Raw genomic sequence first — 18,860 nt, 5'->3', positions numbered from 1 at the left:
TTAAGACATGAAAAAGGGACTTTTTTTGGCTCTGAAAAAGAAATTGCTTTTCATATTCACCAAAGGGTACTTCAGGGATTTAGCTTCCCAGAACATGGTTCATTTTAACCGTGTTATTGCCCTTTGGAGTCAGGTACAGTGTACTACATTTTGAGAAGTTACGAGTTTCCTTCGAGGTTTTCTTCAGAATATGAATTGTAGCTCTGTGCTTGAATTTTCCAGTAGTCACGTAAAAAAAATTCCTACCAAAAATTTCAACAGTGACATATGAGACCAAGAAGATTGGAGCTGTTCGTGTTATGTAATAAATTTATAAAACAGCTTCAGAAAAGGACTGTAGTGACTGGGATACTCTACTGATTTTTTTTAATTTATTTTTCCCCTCCTCAAATCAAAGGAGGCAAAAGGACAGTTCTAACTTTGCAAGCTTTGCTTATGTCTCTGTGGCTGTTCTCCTGTGATGTGCAGCTGCACACTTCCCCTAACCATTATGGTAGACTCTGTCTGCTGTTGGAAGAGGAATGGAAAGGAAAGTAAGGTATCCCAGAATTTAAGATGTTTTCTAGTATGAGCGAAAACTAGTTTGCTTGTGGCATATGATTTTCAGGAAATATTTGAGGGAGGAAGGGCAGGAGGGATAAGGGGTTCATTCAGAAAAGCTGAACAGTAAATTATTTTCACTACACTGTGACAACTGTTCAGCAAGAAGTAAATATTCATATTTTTCTGAAAAGCAAAACGATGGTCCCTACTCTTTAAATTAAATCAAGGGAAAAAAAGCATGAATTATGAACTTCAGCAAAGTTCAGGAGCAACTGGGTATTTAAAAAGTATGCATACTAATGTTAACTATTGCTATTGGAAGCAATGGTAGAACTCCGCAGACAAAACATCCCACAGTTCAGATCTGTATCCAAACCTCTTGCTTGAAAGTTTGGCCTGGAAATTTCTCAACAGTTAAATCATAAGATGCTTGATGCTTCTCATTCTGGTCCCAGCTGGGAATCTGGAAAGTGTAATGCTTAAACTGAATATTCGCTTTGATTCTTGGAAATGGGAACAAGTTTCGTCAAAGAACTGTTTCTTTTTTTTTTTTTTCCCCTGCATTGCTTTGCCTATTGCATATTGTTAGCAGATGGTGACACATACGCCATTTCCATAGTCTTCTGTGTTGGTACAGGAGCTGCTAATTGTTCCCTTTTGACTCGGGAGCGTATTAAGCTTTGTTAAGGCATCTCAGGTAATTGTAATCCCGGCTTATGTTCCTGAGTTATGGCAACAGAGTTGGAAGATTTTTAGTTCATCCAGCCCAGAGCATAGTTGTACCTTTTCTGATAACTCTGTGGTTCTTCCAAAAAAAACGTTCCCCAAAATCACAAACCCATAGGCTTTTTAGTGAATACTGAGGTATTAATAGGGAATGTGGCAAAAAGCTACCCTATGTCCACTGCAATATGTGAGCAAGCTACTCCTCTGTCTTTAAAAATGATGGGGTTTGGGGTGAAGCAAATAATACACAAGTCAAGCAATGACACTTCCGCCTGCCATCATGGCTGCCGGTGAGATCCCCGCCTTGTTGCACTTGAGAGTGGAATTGGCAAGAAACAAATCTGTATACCAGGCTGAATCCCATTTCCCTGTCTCTGTAATTAAGATGCTATCATCTCTTAGGATGTTTTCTAAGCAAAGTAATTTTGTTTTCTGTCAACCTGAATTGAATACCTGTGCACCAAAACAAATATTGGAAGACTCCCTTTATATTTTGTCCAAGCTGACAGAAACATTTAGACCTAAGGTGGTGATGCTATGTTTCATCATTTAAATAAAAAAATATGACTGTTAATGTGACAGTTGCTATGCATTGTTTTAGGTTTTTATTGCTTCCCAAAAGCATTTTTGTTTTTCACAGGTCCTGTAATAAGATTTTACCTGCAGGAGAAGCTGCCTCCAGAAGCCTGCCCTAATCCTGTTAGATGGCGAGCGGAGATGTTGCAGTTGTCGATGTGCAGGCAGGGGAGGCCTGGGACTTGGGCTTGGTTTGTGCTGTTAAAATTGGAAACACTTAATCTAAGCCAGGGGTCACAGTCATTTAATAGTTTGAGAAGACGGTGGCTGTGCTTCTACCTTAGTGGCTCTTTTTGGTATCTGTTGAGAGAGTGCATGGGAACAGCTGTGAATCTCCTGCATGTGTCACCTTGCCTCTGAGCCTGGGACATCTATCTGTGGATCTGCCCGTGGGCTGCAAGACCTGCAGAGGCACCTGAGAATGCCTTTGCATTGCCACACACCCAAATTAGAGCAGTGATAGCAGCATGTTCCTCTGCTGCATGAGGACATGTATGTTACTGCTCAGTCATTTAATCTAGGATCAGGACAATGGGAGGGAGAGAAGAGGAAACAGCCTGAAAGTTATTCAGTGATTTTTCTGGGAGACTCAAGGAAAGGAGAATAGCTCCATAGAGGGAAAGATAAGACAGATTTCTAGTAGAGATGTTCAGAAAAAGGCTGTTCTGGCCCTGCTGCTGCCTGGGGGTGTCCCTTCCCAAAACTAGAAAGGGGAATGAAGATGATGATGTTACTGAGGAAGCGTGGAGATAATGAGAACAAGCTAAAGTTTGATGCGTTTCTTCCTTTGATGAATGCAAATGGAGGAATGCATTTAGTTTTGTAACATTTCCACCCGGCTAAGCAATGTCATTTTGTTTTATTATTGTTATTGCACCCTTGGTTTTGTTTTGAACTGCATACATCTCTTGCTTGCAATATAATCTTACAGGTTTGCTTGCTGGCTTGTGTCCCCCACTACCCTCTGCTGGAAGAAATGAGGATTTTTCAGCTGTGTCCTTGTACCCCAAAACAGTCCCAGTCCTCCAGCAGAAACGGGCTGTGAACTGGTTTGGGAGGACCCCAGTTCTGCCCTGCTGTTGCTGGCATCCATCCTGCAGAGAAAAGACCTGCTCTATAAAATGTTGCTCGGTTTCAGAACAGTGCATGGCCGGGCGAGGTGGTACGCGTGGGGTCTGTGACAGCAGGGTACTGAATTGGATGGCGTGTCCATTCTGTTTTGTTACCTTGGCCATAGTTGTTAGGTCTGTTCCAGTTTATAATCAAAGGTGTTGCCAAAATAGACTAAATCACTGATGATTCTCTCTGATGTCCTGTCGTGAGAGGTGGCTGGTACCAGCTGGTGGCTTGGGAAGGGGTAAAACGTCCCAAAGCAAGGTGGCCATGGGGGCACATTCTTCCCAAATGCAAAGTTTGCTTTATAGGTTGAAACATGAAGGTCTCTTGCCTTTTTATTTTCTTCAATCTCACCTAAAGTAATTTTGACTTTTTTTTTCCTGCTTAAAATCTTAATATATTAAAGCCCTCTTATACCAGCTATGCAAATGTTCTTTTTCAGTGTCATGAGAATAAGGTATATAAATGTCATGCTCTCAGTTCAGGTTTCCATAAAACCCCTTCGGGAGGCTATTCCAGAGGGAAATTAAAGATGGGATTCTAAGAGAGGCTTTTGTTTTATTACTATATATTTGCTCCAGTACTTGTTATATGAGAATGTTTACACTTTCTACGCTATCTTATGTATCTATTTGCAATAGAGGTACCTCTATCTCTTTGTTTCGTTCATCTCATCTGTAAAATATGAAATCCCTAATCTTTCTGGTTCGTACAGGGAAACCTTTCAATAACTGCAGTAATTTTGCTGCATATGTGTCTAGAAATCTTCAAACAAGAGAGTTCAGATTAGGACTGGCTTCCTTTCCCTGCATAAGCAAGCTATTGCATAGATAAAAGAACTTGCGTAGCAGCTCTGAAGCATGTTATTCAGGCCACGGACAGGTATTGTTTCCAGATTGCAAAGGCAATACAGGATCCAGACAAGTCCACAAGAACCTTTGGTCTTAATTAGTTGTAAATTTCCTGACCAGCTCTCTCAAGTCATGGAAGAAATGTAACTGCTATTACCAGCCTCACAGGATTTTCCTTCCCCTCCTTTGTACAAGCCTCTCTAGCTGCCCCAGCGCTGCGAAGAGCAGCTGGCAGATTTGTCAGAGACGGCTGGATATCGGGGTGCATGCCCTACCCAAATACCTGGATTGTGGTGACAGTGTCAGACCTTGCCTGCAGCTGGCTGGTCCTTCATGTCCTTCCAGCTCAGGCCATGCAATGTCCCTGACAGGACCGGCTGGCATCTCACTGCCGGTTCATGGAACAAGCGGCACACGTGGTAGAGAGATAAGGTCCTCCAATAAGATATTCTCTACTAGTATCCACTACCCCGAGCAGCCTCTGCAGCTCTTTTCAATGCAGTTTTAACAAGGCAGCTTGCTCTCTGATGCAGACCCGTGACAGGCACCCTGACACCCAGGCTGTCCGGGATTAAGCTCAGACACCTGGGCTGTCTCTGCTGGTGTCCTCTGCTTTTCTTCTTTCTCCCTGCATCTTGGAAAGCACATTATGTTACCCAATTCTCTGCTAATCCACTGAGGATGTGATCACAGAGTTCAGAGCTCGTATTGAACATTTCTTAGGCATATTGGCTCATTGTTAATTTAAGTGGCACATACTTTAATCTAATAGATGCTGTCTTTTAGTTAAGTAATTTCTGCAGTAGCTGTAAAGGGATGGTATTTTGTGAAATTTAATTTCTTTCTACTGAAGCTCATGTGGAATAGGAATATCTAAAAAGTCAAATTAACTTTTCAACAAGGGTAATATAGACTGTATCTTTTCACTGATGTCACCATCCTCCTCCTTATCTCATAATATTTCTTTACCTGTTTCTCTTTCTCATCACAGCATACATATAATGAGCTGCCTTGCTTCTGCTACACCACTATCTCATGAATTCAAAAACTGAATGTGTACTAGGTGTGTTCTGCTAGTATGTGGTTGGGGAATACAGTGAGCAAAGTCCATACAAATCCTTCTGTGCCAGTAGCTGGGATCACCTCAAGCGTGTCTGAATTAGGCTGCTGATAATTTGAACTTACTTTAAAAAGCAACTCTGTAGGAGCAGCCCACCTCACCTTTCTGCATTGCTGGTGGATTCATGCGTGTATTGACAAGGATGAGGACAATAGGGAAAACACTGGTGAACGGCCTTCAGTCAGGGAGGGGCTATCCTGTGCATTTTTTCCATCAGAGAGGCATGGGATCTGGCAAGTGCAATTCCATCTATCCAACAAAAACTTGGGTTACAGATTGCTGAGAGGTCTGGAAGATCATGAGGGTCACTAGTGGTTTAAAACCCAAATAAACTGTGTTCTTCATTACTCAAGGAAATGGGACTCTGGTGGACTCAAGATGAGGGGCTGTCTCTTTTTACCACTGCTATAGTAGATGCGGCATTAATTTAATAATTCTGATGTTTACAAATTAGAAGCACAAGTTTGCATTCCACATGGCGTCTTCGAAAATGCTCAGAAAAACTCGGCTTGTGTAGCATGTGTATCCCTTTCAGACACTGTGAAGTATCTTTCGACCTCCCTGGACACCATGCTGGGCAGCTGGACTGTGATTATTGCTGGAAATGGTGCACATGGGAGCACAGACTGAGGGCAATGCAGCCACATGCATTGAGAACTTGGCTGTGTTATGAGTTATTGGTTCATACAGCATCTTTTGGAGGTAATTCTCTGACTTCCCATTTAGCAAGGTTTCTGCGGCTTGATAATTCCCTTATGTGAATTTTGGAACGGGCTGGAAGTCATTCAGCTGTTGCAGCACAGAGATGCTGGTGGCCGGCCATATGCAGACAGAACTGCAAAGGAATGTTACTGGGCAGCAGTTCCTTCTTTTTCTAACCAAATGGATTTAAAACTTTCAGTGTGACAGGACAACTAGTGTCTCTCCTGCTGTGGTTATTTTGCAGTGACTCCTTACTGTCCTCCTCTTCTGTCATGACCCAAAGACCCCCCCATACACTCAGCTCTCTATTAGCTGCTGGAAAAAGTGGGGTTTGATTCCAGCTGCTCAGCATGTACTGATAAAAGGTTGGTGCATGTTTGAGAAGCCCTGGATTACAATTGTCCTTGCCTCTTTCAGCTTGTGTGGCATTTTAGGGTTTGCAAAGTCCAGGGCTAAGAAAGCAAACCCAGGAGCTTCACATAAGGGGATTTGTCTCTGGATCTGTGTGCTCACTCTGTAACCTGCGCTCAGAGTTTGCTCTGATTTGCCCGTGCACTGGCAATTGGCTCCATTCCATGAGGCACCAGAGGGTTTACTGCTGCTCAGGGTGACTCTGCTTGCGGCCCATTAGGCATTTGAAGTGCCATGAAGACCTACTGTCTCACTTTGATGTGAGCATTATCCTTCTAATGTGGAAATGTTATTGTGTACTCTGAAATCCAGCCTATATATACCCTAGAATCAATGCGCAATGGATGCCTTCAATTTGAGGTGCAAATAAAAAGCTGGGCATTTCAAGTGATGCTACACTATTATAGCATATTCCTTTACAAGTACATCAAAACAAAAACTCTGCCCTGGGCTTTCATATATGTCAGTCAGTAAGTGCTAAGCGGCTCCGTGTAGGTCCTTAATTCACTGCAGGACAACGCAAATTTCAAAACACTGTGTGGAGAAGGATTTTGCTGTTTTGATCTGTATTTGCAAATGAGCCCAGTCCCTGCCCGCCCCAGCCCTGCTGCTGTGAGCAACTGAATGCAGCTCCGGGCAGTAAGCTCTGTCTTTGCTACTTTTATGGGTGCTGTGCCACGTTTCTGGGCTCCCAGCAGCTATGGAGCATGCAGAGAGCATCTCTGCGAAGCATGCGCATTGAATCCAGCACAATCCAGTCCCGTCTGCTCACTGTGAACACGATGTAAAGTCACATTGTGTGTGTACCTCCTAAGAATATGTCCTGCCCATTGGCTGCAGGGTCAGTCTGTGCCTGTGGAATAGGTCTGGGATGGCTGGATGGCTTCTGAACTGGAGCATGGTGATGGGTATGTTTACCCCTGTGGTTGTCTCACTCAGAATTGGTTGCTGGTATTCTTATTCCTTCTCTGTATTTCTCCCACATCAGTTCACATGACAATAGTGTCTTTTCTCAGTCTTGGAGACTGTTTAAAAAGGGAGGAAGGGAACATGCTCCAGAGCTCTCAAGCAGCCTTGTGAAAAGGGTAGAATGTATTTTGCTTCGGGGGTGATGTATAGCCCAGATAAGACTTTTCACCAAGGACCATTATATCTCAAGTTGACTTTTTAATTGATTTAGCTCCTCTGATCTGTACATTGCCAGACATGAACCACTAGCCTTTGGATGGAGTCCAGGGTGTAATGGAAAGTTCACTGAAACCCCATCAGCTCTTGTTAAACCTGAGTGAATTTCAGCCCAGCACATTTCTTGTGAATAATTAAACGCAGTTAAGCAAGTGATGGATTTGAATGTCTCTCTCTAGTGTTCAGCTATATTTCAATTAGGAAGGGGCTCATGAAATTCTTAGGGGGTTTGGTGGTGGGTTTTGGGGGGATTTTTTGCCTCTTGTGATGGATAACTGCACCTGGAAACCCAGGGTAGACGTTTTGGTATCTCCCACTTATCACCAGCATGAGCTACTCCATGTGGCACTCAGCTCTCATCAGTTTCTGTTTTTCAGTAGTAAATTCTCCAGTATTTACTTCTCCTTTTCCCATTTTTATGTAACATTCGGAGCTGTTATCCTTTACTTTGATATCACTTTCTATCAGTACAACTGCTGTACTCACAGTGAGGGTGTAGTGCTATGGCAACGATATATTATCTGCAGTCTTGCCAATGAGTAAGATATGGTGCAGAAATTAGTTCATTTGTCAAAATCTGATGTGGCAGAGCTGAGTAAAGTACTTGGCTATCCTGAACCTCCTGCTACTTTCACAAGACTGCCGTTCTGTTTCGCTTTGGTTATGACACTCAGATACATTCTCTCCTGACTGTTTCCAGTGATGCCTTGTTAAAACTGCAGATGTCTTAGCACCTTGGAAAATATTTTTAGAGGTACAATAATCTCCAAGCTATCTTTGGTAGTAAGAGAAAATGGAAAATGAACATTTTTTTTTTCTTCTGTTACTATTCCAGAAAGGTACTTTTCTGTGATTTCAGGGTAGGAAAGAGCATACGAATGGAAAAATCTCACCCAGACTGGGATATGTGAGAAATGGATTAGATTTTCACTGCTAAAGACTAAGAGAGCTCTGCCCTTCTCTGCTCTGTGGTGCAGACTGGGCAGCGTACAGCCTTCAGGGTGCCGTCTTGCACCTTCTCTGTCCTACGTACACTCTGGTGGAATGGGCTTTAAGGTACAATGTTCACATCTAATTCCGAATTCTTCTAAAATGTGGGTGTTCAGAATCGGTCAGTTGATAGTCCTTTCATTTATGGTCCAGCTGGTGCAGTGCTGGATTAGGAACACTCACCTCTGTGTACCTGTCTCTCCTCTGATGTATCATCTCAGCCATCCAGACTGTTGTGCCTTTAGGGGTAGGGCAACTGTCAGGCAGCCCAGGACTCTGGGTCCAGCTCCCAGGGTTGCTGGATATCAGGGTAATGTTAGAAATGTTAAATCTTTGGTCAGATCTGGTGATGATCAGAAATTGTTTACGTGGATTTTACAGTACACACGTTGGTACATGTTCTTAACAGTCAGGGTTTGGCTAGAAACTCTTGGAGAGGAATCAAACCAGGACAGGATGCTACAGACTTATGGACACAGTTTGAAAGTTTTCAGTGAAATTAGTACCAGTGCTTAGTCAAATTATGTTTGCTTGTTGACCCCTCTTATCTAATTAGTCCCTACTCCACTGAGCTGCTTCTACTTGCATGCACTGAATCAGCTATTTCATATTACTGTTGTACCACTCTAATGGTGGAAGAAGTTGATTCAAGTTAAGAGATGCTTTCTTTTCCATGTTATAAACCCATGCCTTGTGATTTGTGCAGAAATAAATAGTTTTGTTGCATATCAGCCATCTGTTTGAGACTGAGAGGAAGGATGCACGGTAATCTCAGATCAAATACTAGGTGCAGCTGAGCAGCCAAATAGATAATCCCTGGGGTCTTCTTATTAGCTGTGGGTAAGTAAGCAAAGTTTGGGTGCCTGTCTGTACTCTTGAAGGTTCCCACATCTTCTCTGTGCACTACACGAGCAGATTTCACTGTCTTTCTGTTAGAAAGAGAAGGGTTGTAGCCTCCTGCTCCATGTTCTGCTCCTCGTCTCTGGTCTCCAGGCACCCAGCACCCTGAGGGAGCCTGTGTGCACATGTGCTTGTTGTGCTCCAAGCAGAGTGTAAAATGAACCACTGGCCTTGTTTACTGGGTGAATCACAGACACATCCTCACACAACAGCCCGTCAGCAGGAGCGGTGTGCCTCACCCCTGCCCAGTTCAGAAGAGGGTGGTGGATGCCCAGCGCTGGGCTCCCGGGAAGCGAACACCAGGGCCACCAGCCTGGCCCTAACAGGGACTCTTTGAGATTTGCAAAATCAAAGGTGATCCCTTCTCTGTCCTGCAGTGGGGAAGATAGTCTGTCAGTAGTTATGTCTCATTTGCAAAAGTCCTAACTGGGGTGGAGGGGAGAAGCAGATGGCTTTCAGTCACTCTGCAAACCAATGTCAGAGCCAAGACTTAAAACATGGTTCTTGAAATCCCAGGCTCCATCCTCTATGGCCTACTGCCTCTCTAAGCACATGTAAGGTTTTAATAAAAAACACCAAATCTTAATTTAGAGCAGGATGCAAGAAAAACGTCGTATTCAATTACTTAATTATAGGTGAACTATACTTATAAGACAAAAACACGTCTTGCTACAAAGCACCAAGCAAAAAAGCAGAAGGGATTACTTGTTGTTTAATTTAGCAGAGGAAGGCAGCTGATGATGCGTAAGTCTATCTGACACCTAGCAAGTTGTGTGATCCTATTTGTTAATCTTTTTAACTTTCCATTTTATTAGGATAGGGTTTCAAGAGCAAATAGAATAAATGAGATTAAATCTGTCACCCTGAATTACTCTCCTCTGAGTTATGAGCAGAATTACTCTATGTCGGAGAAGTATAATTATGAGGAAAATGCTGCCTGTGTAATTGTGTGCTTCATTCAGAAGAATTGGAGATCCATAATTATCTCTAGCATGCCACAGTGGCGTGTGCTGGCTCTTAATTTCTACAGTAAACAAAACCATTGAAGGTTTCTCTCCTGAGCAGTTCTTGATGTAACATGGCTGGTAACCGCAACAGGAGCAATATTATCCTTCAGGTCTCCTGGTTCAAGTGAGGGATCCAAACTAACTTGGAATAGGGCACCCATCGTACATTTATTTTCACATCTACCTTGAACTTAAACATTGATTGTGCAGTGAGGAATAAAGGCCATGGGGAACAGAGAGTCTTCTGAGCTGTAGATATGCCAGGTGAAGCATGTCTAGCTGCTTATGCAAAAAGCAAGTCATAGCACATCTGGTGCTGTGTTCCTTCACTTAACTTTTTGGTGGTCCAAGGATATTGCCTTTGACGTCTGCAATGACCGTGATTCTGCAGGTGCTCCTGCAAACACAAAGCGTGCAGCTTTCTTTGATAATAATTAAGCTGTAATAGAAAAGCTCTGGGTTAGGACTTAGTGATTTTGCTCCTAGATGTCAGTGCACATCAGAAATCCTGGGCTTTAGTTTTTCTCTCAGAAAAATCTGGTGTTGGTGCTCCATTAGGGGACTATACACTGCTCTTGGCTCTACTTAATATATATGGCCTTGTAAAATTTGTGGTAACCTTCATGCTATATAATTGAGATGAGTCGAAGACACAAAGACTGTAGCCTCTTGAAATTTTGGGTTCACCAACCAGAGAAAGCTTTGAATCCATGTATTGTTTATCTAGATTCATAAGAGCTTTTGTTAGAAAAAGCAACTGAAAAGTTCAGCTAGATTTGTCTCATAGATGGGCATTATTGCTGCTGGAAGCTGATCTCCTGCAGAGAGGATACGCATAAAGTAAAAAGAAACACAGTACAGGTCCTGCTCAAACATTTCTGCAGCTTCCCTCTCTAGGCAGGGAGCACCAAGGGTCAGAAGCCAGACTTTTGCATGATGGTTTAGTGATAAAACAACCTACCAGACTTCAATTAGAATTTCTGTTAAGTTGCCTAAAATTATGTGTGCATTAGGGAAGAGGGACAGGGAGGATGCATCATTTTTGGGGAATCCTAGTAGCAATTTTATTTTCTTTTTCAGACCTTTTTACAGTTACGAGCCAGGACTTGATCTCCACATCTGTTTTTATTGGTCAGTCTAGTTTACAAATGAGGCCCCTTTTGTCCCATCTAATTTTATGTAATCTGTGATGCTGCATAAAGATTTTGGGAAGAAAACATAGAAGGATTGTGAACAGACCTTCTGGCTAGTATGTACAATGACTCACTCTACCCTTTATTTCAACTTCTGTGAAATATTTTCAGATACACTATTTACCCATTAAATGAGCTGTTTAGTTTAGCTTATGGCTAAAGCTTTTTCTAGTATTTTGATGTATTTGTTGGGAACGTGACAAAGTAAATCACAAATGAGAATGTTAACAAACGCTTACATTAATAATCCGAGACAGTCTCTCTCATTATAATCTTGTTCTGAGTAACTAGTTATCTGTAAGAAAGAGTTTCCTGTCCCTTGATTTGCCAACTTACTTGACTTTACTGCCAAGGAAATCTCTCCTCCATGCTTGACGAGCAATAGGTAACTTCATAATCTTTCTCTGTGTAGGCAATTACTTCATGGGAAGAAATTAAGTCAGTCATGTCCATTGCCGAATCTAATTTTACTATGATTTAGAGGGAAGAACCCTTCCCTAGGTAGAATTCATTCTGTAACTGCTTATTTGAGGATTTCTTTTGCTTTCCTCCAAAGGATCTGGCAGAAACTGTTGTTAGTGATAGGCCTGCAGCTTGCTTGGCAAGGTCACTGGGGCACATTTCATGCCAAGGGAGAAACTTCTGCCTTGCCTTGGTTTTCAGTCATCGCCAGCTGCTTTGGGGAAAACTGAGTATGGCAGCAAGTCAGTATGACCTCGCTGCACATTGAAATTCCACCTCTTGGGGAACGTAAGGGTCTTAGGGTACCTCATGGAGTCAAGCTGTCTTCAGCTGGGTCTGTCTGAGCTAGTTCATCTCCATCAGCTTTCTCTGCTACAAGACCTGCTCCTTTACCCAAGCTCCACAACCGCCTGGATGAGATCCCAAATGCAAGAGAAACAGAGAGATTCAGCTCTCCACTGAGCTCTCAGCCCTTTCCTATTCTCTTAATAGGTGTTAATTTCCTGGGCCTTTCCCTGCTTCAGACCAGTCCTGGGAGAAACCCCATGCTTCTGCTCCCCCTCTGTGGGCTGTAGCAAAGCAACCCTACTCGAGTGAGATTTATTTTTTCCTTCTCCCCTGCTCAGCCTGGAGGTTTGGCCCCAGCCACAGACATATCTTGCTCTCGGCTTTACAGTTCATTCACCCTGGGTAGGATTTGTCCATCTTTTACTCGCTCCAGGCCAGGCTGATTGAAGTATGCACAAGGAAAGGTCCTTTTAAAAGCAGTTTGCAGCAGTGCAATGTTAAAAGCCTGTCTGTGAAGAGGAGGGGAGTGCAAAACAATCTCTTCCTGCCTGCTCACAAAGAAATGGGAGGAGAAAATGTGGTGCCCTTCTAATGCTGGCCACAAGAGCATGTTTAACAGTGGCTCTTCAAGGTCAATAACACCATTCTCAGCTGTTCAAAACAGCATATCGGTAGCAAAACCAGTGTGAATTAGATTTGGGAGAAGGCTGGTTGGTTGTTGTTGTTTTTTCTTTCTCTCCACAGGCTTCAGCCTGGCAGACAATCAGATTCAACCATAGATGTAATTCAGGAAAAACACAATCCAGAATATGTGGGCCAATGTATGGTTTATGCTAACGGTGGCAAGGTATTGCTGCTGCATGGCTGTCTGCTCAGCAGCTTTGGAGGAGTCCCTGGCTGTCAAGGCAGGTGGAAATCTAAGGAGCCACTCAGTCACGGGTCTTACTTTTTCCAAAGAGATTCTTTGTTCCACATTTTTCCTTATTTATATTTGCAAGATTCATGAGATTGATCAGATTTTTCCCCTCAGCAACCCTATAACAGCAAACCTCTTTATGCGGAACAGAGAATTAGATTTGGTCTAGTGTTTAGAGATAAGCTTTAGAGAGGTTGTAAATGGCTGAGTGAATAAACACTGCTTTTTATTGGGTGAAGTTGCCTGTAAGACAGGCTGCTTTCTGCCTTGGCCCTGCCATCCTCTGCTGGTAGGAAGTGTTCTTCCTTGCAGCTAGAACAATTTTCCTATAACTAATAGGCATTTCTCCTTCCTCTTTCCAAAGTCTCCTACTTTTTCTCCTTTACACTTTATCTTCAGTTCCTCTCAGTTACGTTCGCCGGGTAGGCAGCAAACCTTTCTGGTGCTTCTGAAAAGTGCTCACGTGGCAGATGCCATCCACTTTATTTTCAATACTGCATTCTTACATTCTGCTGACACCTGCAGAGCCCATGCTCGGTCTTACTAAACTTTCCCCCAAGGATAGATTTTGTAGTGTTGGTTCTAAGTGTTATTTGGAAATGAAAACCACTCAGGGAAGCTTAGTGAGAAGTGAGTGTGCTTCTCTTTGTACCTGCTGTGGAGATCAGTGGTTGAAGAATCCTCTTCTGCTTTACACCAGTGAAAATTGAAAGTAACACCAACTGCAGCAAGGCTATATAGAAGGTAAACAGAAATGCAACAGTGGGATGAAGGTTTTACACAGAGAAGCAAAATGCCAGGTTGCAAATAAGGCAATAAGGTTGCAAAGCCCTATGAGCCATGTGAACAATTGGTGGTTTCTGTGCTATGGAACAAAGCAGCTTTACAAAGGGTGTCCGCAGTGTACTTTAGATCACTGAAACTGGCTCTGTGGAAATTTCTGTTGTTAAATTGCAAATTCAGCCTTGCTGCGTGGCTGGTGGGAAGGGGATGAGACTACTTCTCTATGTGATGATGGTGAATGGGAAGAAACTACGTGTTACAGCCAAAAGAGCCCTTACCTATAACTTTTCTTCTCCACAGGTGCCCCTGGTTGACAAAAGCCATCTCCCCAGCCATCCCACTGTACAATGGGCTCGTGTTCTTGTTTGTACTGGCAAACTTCAGCATGGCAACTTTCATGGACCCTGGAGTTTTCCCACGAGGTAACAGAGAATGGGACTGTTGGGGGGGGATTTGAAAACCTGAGCCAAAGGAGGTGTCAGGTATCCAAATACACTGTTTGCTGACTAATCCCCTTTTTTCTGGTATTCTTTCTTGTAGACTTTATTTATTTATTATCTTCAGCTGGCAGTAGAGGTGGGATGGTAGTGAAATGCTGGATACCCTCCATCTCTCTTCTGAGCTAGGAGGTGTCAGTTGTCCTTGCACTTGCTCAGACTGGCAGTTGAGGGCACAGGGTTGCGTAGAATGGTTCTCCTTGAGTAGCTCTCCTGACTGATGTGATTGTGATTGCCATCCCCTGTGTCATCCTGGCACATTGGATTTAAGTCACTGTCTTCACAATAGGTAGCAGAGCACGGTGGAGGGGAGAGGCTAAACTTTCTGAAACAGCTTCATCAAAGCAGACTTTCCAAAAAGCCTTAAAACAAATGCAAAAGCATTGAGCACTAAAAAAGATAATGATTAAGGCTTGCCTTAGAGTGTCTAAAAATGTATACATTTAGAAAGATATGCCTGCTTAAATTAGTACTGATTCACAGCTGATTAAATAGGATAAAGATCGCTCAGCTTTTGTAATGGGAACCACAGTGCAGCTATCTCTTTTAACACATCCTAATGAGAGAATTATCACTTCATTTTATCCATCTTCCAATAATTATTCACATGCAGTTTGCAGCAGAGACTGCTCTAGGCAGTCTTGCTAAACCAATGGATCTGTGCTCTCTGCAAGCTGTGCTTTCTCACCTCTATTCACTGAATTCAATATCTATTTTGAATCGCTACCTGACAAGAACAAGGTACCTGTCCTGCTGGCTTCCCTGAATAGCAAGTGCCAGGTTTCTCCAGGTAGCAGGGTCTAATGATGAGCATCTGTCTGCCATTCCTTTCAGCTGAAGCTTTTGAATCCCTGATTAAGTGTTGCAGCACTCCAGTTAAGGAAATAATTGTGTGCAAAGGCAAACTAAGGCAAAGGCAAGATTCAGTCATTTGTGCAAGATTAAGTGATGCAGTGTTTAGGTGCTTAAAGGTACAAATAGGTGCTAGTGAGATTTTCAAAAGAGCTTAAGCACTTGGAGCTTTTAATGAGTTCTTCCATCTCAGAGATAGCAGTGGTTAAACATGCTTTGGGTGTGAGGTTATGGAAAGCATCCATGCTTTTTGCCTTCAGTAGGAGGAGAGCTGGAATAAAGTTGTTCAGTTTTGAAAATCTCAGTCTAAGAATCTAATATCTTTGTGCAACGTAGTTCCCTCAGACCGGAACCTGCAGCCAGGTGCTCACCATACCCTATGAGTGATCAGTACTGAGTGTATTGTAAATTCATACCTTCCTTTGCACTTCTCTAACTTCCTTTTGCAAACAAGTTCTTTATTTTGGACTTTGCATTTAAAGGAGAAACACACAGGGAGATCAAATAGAAACTTTGAAACTTTCTCATCACCTTCCCCCCCTTCCCGTCTCCCTTAACACAAGGGAGTCAGGAGCAAAGCAGGAAGAGGAGGAGTTTCCTACAGCTCGCCTTTCTTCTCTCTCTTTCTCTTAATCTGTGGCCTTGGCCTTATATCTCTATGCTATGCATGTGCTTGGTCTGGAAGAGGCTGGGAGCAAGGGGAGTGGGGAAAGGATGAGCAAAGGGATGGAAGTCATCCTGGAAGAAAATGATGGAGTAGGAGTTTAGATGTGTGAAGGAAGCAAACTGATAAGGAAGAGAAAAGATGTAAAAGACTATAAATACCAGTGCTGGGAGGAAAGAGGAGCAGATGTTATTTCAGATCACAAGTGTGCATGTGAAAAAAGCTATCACCACCCTACGCCACCCGCAGAGCTGCCAGCACAAGGAGTTCAAAAATTGTAGGAGTGATTTAAAATGAATATACAATAGATCTATTTGCTTTCTGTTATTGAAATTAGGTTTAGTCTTCTTAGTTTTCAAGCTTCTTAGCACATTTCTGATGGTTACAAATTTACTTCAAAACCAAAACAACAAATAAGCAATACAAAAGCTGAGATTCTAATGAAATCACATGGTTCCTTTAAGGAAGCCACGAAAAATCGTAAGATATGTTATAAAAACACGAGACTTGACTGCCCTGTGTCGGTGGATCATAGTATAAGTATCTGTGTAGTAAGATACATTCCTCTGCCAATGTATTCCGCTCCGATCACTGAAAGCTGGAAATACATTTCTAGCTATGTCGTATGAGCTTACAGGTTCTCTGGCAGATAGAACTTGGGCTATGGGGGGAAGTAAACCCAGCTCACTCTTCTATTGTTGAAGAGGGAGTTGAATCAAACTCCCAGATCCATTACTCATTTTTGAATCATTTTTTAATTTGTTGGCTCTCTGTTTCTGGTATGAATCAGGATTGGCTCTGTGCGAGTGAGTTGCCAGTAATACACCAAAATGAATGAGAAGGAAAGGAAATATTAAGCCACTGAAATTGGGGCTACCCTGACAAAGCCAATTTACAGTCTGGGTTGAGACTGGCAATGTTTGTTGCTGGCTAATTATAGATACCAACTACAAACTGGCTTCCAGTATTTTTGATGTGAATCTATTTTATACAAACTCTTCAAGTGTGTATCACTTCTGCAAGACTAATGTGGTCATATGGATGTAGGTACGTCACCGAAATCGGGAATCAAACTCCTTAACACCAATGTAGTATTAAGAAGCAGGCATTCTTTATTACGGCGCTGGATGCACGGGGGATCGTTCCACCTAGCGTGCATACCACAGGTTGCATCAACCAAAACTTATATTGTCCGATTACATACATACGCATCAAATTTCCTGGAATGATCATACATATTCATTCTATTTCCCAGAACTAATTATCATATTTGCGTGGTCATTACGCATGCGTCCTTGAGCTCCGAGAGGCTTCTGTGGGGGTCTCTGGTGGTCCTTGGTGGTCGTACAGGTGTGTCCTTTAGTCGACCCCTTCTTCTGGACACGCGCAATCCCACCTTGCTTATGTAACTTGCTTCCCTTCTTCATGGTGCATGGTCCCTAACAATGATTTGGCACCCTTAACATAACCAATTATTCTAACTACCCTCGACTCGTTGTCAAGATGGGCTGGGGCTGTACTGGGAGCATAGCAGCATGTCCGTACTACTCCTCGTCCAATTGTCTTTGGGCATAGTAGCATATCCATAGCTATAGATGTACAAACACAACATTAAAGCATTGTCTACCCCGCTCCTATCTCTGTGTTGCTTAGTTACAAAAGAACAAACTAATCATTTTGGTTACATCTGGTTACAGGTATATACAACGTACAGACTTTCTGTCTGCATAGTCAGTTTTTTTACAAGAGCTTAAATGGTTTGACTGTTCTAGTGTCTTGTTTTCATATGCTCACATGTATTATACAGCATCGTCTAGTTTATAATAGTATTGAAGAACCTACAGATTGTATTTATAGAAGTGCCTAAGGGATTTAGAGTCTAGCTCTCACTAAGAGTCCCACTGACTAGTTATGAAGGACAATTATGGAGAATGGTGCCAGTACAGCACTCTGCTTCCACGCACAAACATTAATCCAGAGAATATTCTTGCAAGGTAAATACTGTAGCTGAGCCGGATCCTAAACTCATCTAAGTGAAGGGAGAAACTCCCTCTGAAGTCAATGGAAATTGGATCATGATAACACATCTAGAGAAGATTTAATATAGAACTAAATGACAGTGATTGATGCCCCGCTGGGACAATATTATCAAATTCCACCTAATTTGGAGCCAGCCAACCAATGCCAGCTGCACTATAATGTTTAACCAGGTGTTAAATAGATGTGAACTTCTTCGATTTTCTCTGTCAAAAGAAAACAAATAAACATCACAGGAATCTAGAATAAAAGATGAACTTTCATGAACATCATTCTCATTTTTTTCCTTTTCTTCCTAATATATATTTGTCTATTATAGACTGGCTTTTATTTTGTGCATTTATTTTTAAATGGCCTCTTTTCTTAAACAGGGCAGCGCTTAGCTGAGATGATAAACTATCTAGCCTCCGCGTTGTCCCTAATAAGATGACTGCGATATTGTCATCCTCATCTTACTAATGGCAGAGAGGCTAAATGACTAGCTCAAGGCCAGAGAGTGAGAAAATTAGAATACAGGACTTCCTGACTCCCGGTCCTGTGCTCAGATCAGTAGACCATGCTGCCTTTGAGAGAGGTGACATCTTCCCAGTTATGTACCATTACTAAAGCAAGAGTGTTCTGGGTATGCTATGAAGAGTTGAGCATGGGATCTGCTATAAAGAAGTAAGCACTGATGCAAGGACTTTTCACGGGCACACAAATTGCTTCAGAATGGTGTATCTCACTGTGGCATCAGAATCCCTGGAGCAACAGATCTTTGGGATGATCGTGGGCTGACACTGGAGTGCTGAACAAATCATCGTCACTTAGGGTCATCCAGGTTGATTTTTGGGGTTTGAGCTAGCACAACCTTCTTCTAATATTTGTCGATGTAGTTTCTTTCACTTTATGTGCTGGTAGGCTAGCACTGAATTAATCCCAAACGCATGCAGCAGAACTTGTCACAACAAGGGCCCGGGTGATTTCTGTCCCCTCTTTGACTCTAGTCTGCAGCTCATCATATTCACTCGTTGTAAATGCTGGCTAAGATAAGACTCAAAC

At 42.6% G+C, this 18,860-nt stretch overlaps 1 protein-coding gene across 6 annotated transcripts in view; it reads left to right on the top strand.

Annotated features, from left to right (window-relative positions):
* The window catches only part of ZDHHC8 (zDHHC palmitoyltransferase 8), a 132,853-nt gene that overhangs the window by 89,094 nt on the left and 24,899 nt on the right, over positions 1-18,860 (top strand). For all 6 annotated transcript variants that reach the window (XR_012777798.1, XM_075516604.1, XM_075516603.1 and 3 more), the window contains one exon: positions 14,070-14,191. Coding sequence is in view for 5 of the 6 variants with exons in the window: in XM_075516604.1 (XP_075372719.1) it covers positions 14,070-14,191 (122 nt within the window). In the remaining variant the exon portion in view is untranslated. The remainder of the gene's footprint in view (positions 1-14,069; positions 14,192-18,860) is intronic.

Source organism: Mycteria americana, chromosome 13, assembly GCF_035582795.1.
Source record: "Mycteria americana isolate JAX WOST 10 ecotype Jacksonville Zoo and Gardens chromosome 13, USCA_MyAme_1.0, whole genome shotgun sequence".
Classification (NCBI taxonomy): domain Eukaryota; kingdom Metazoa; phylum Chordata; class Aves; order Ciconiiformes; family Ciconiidae; genus Mycteria; species Mycteria americana.
This window is presented reverse-complemented; position numbering and strand designations above follow the sequence as displayed.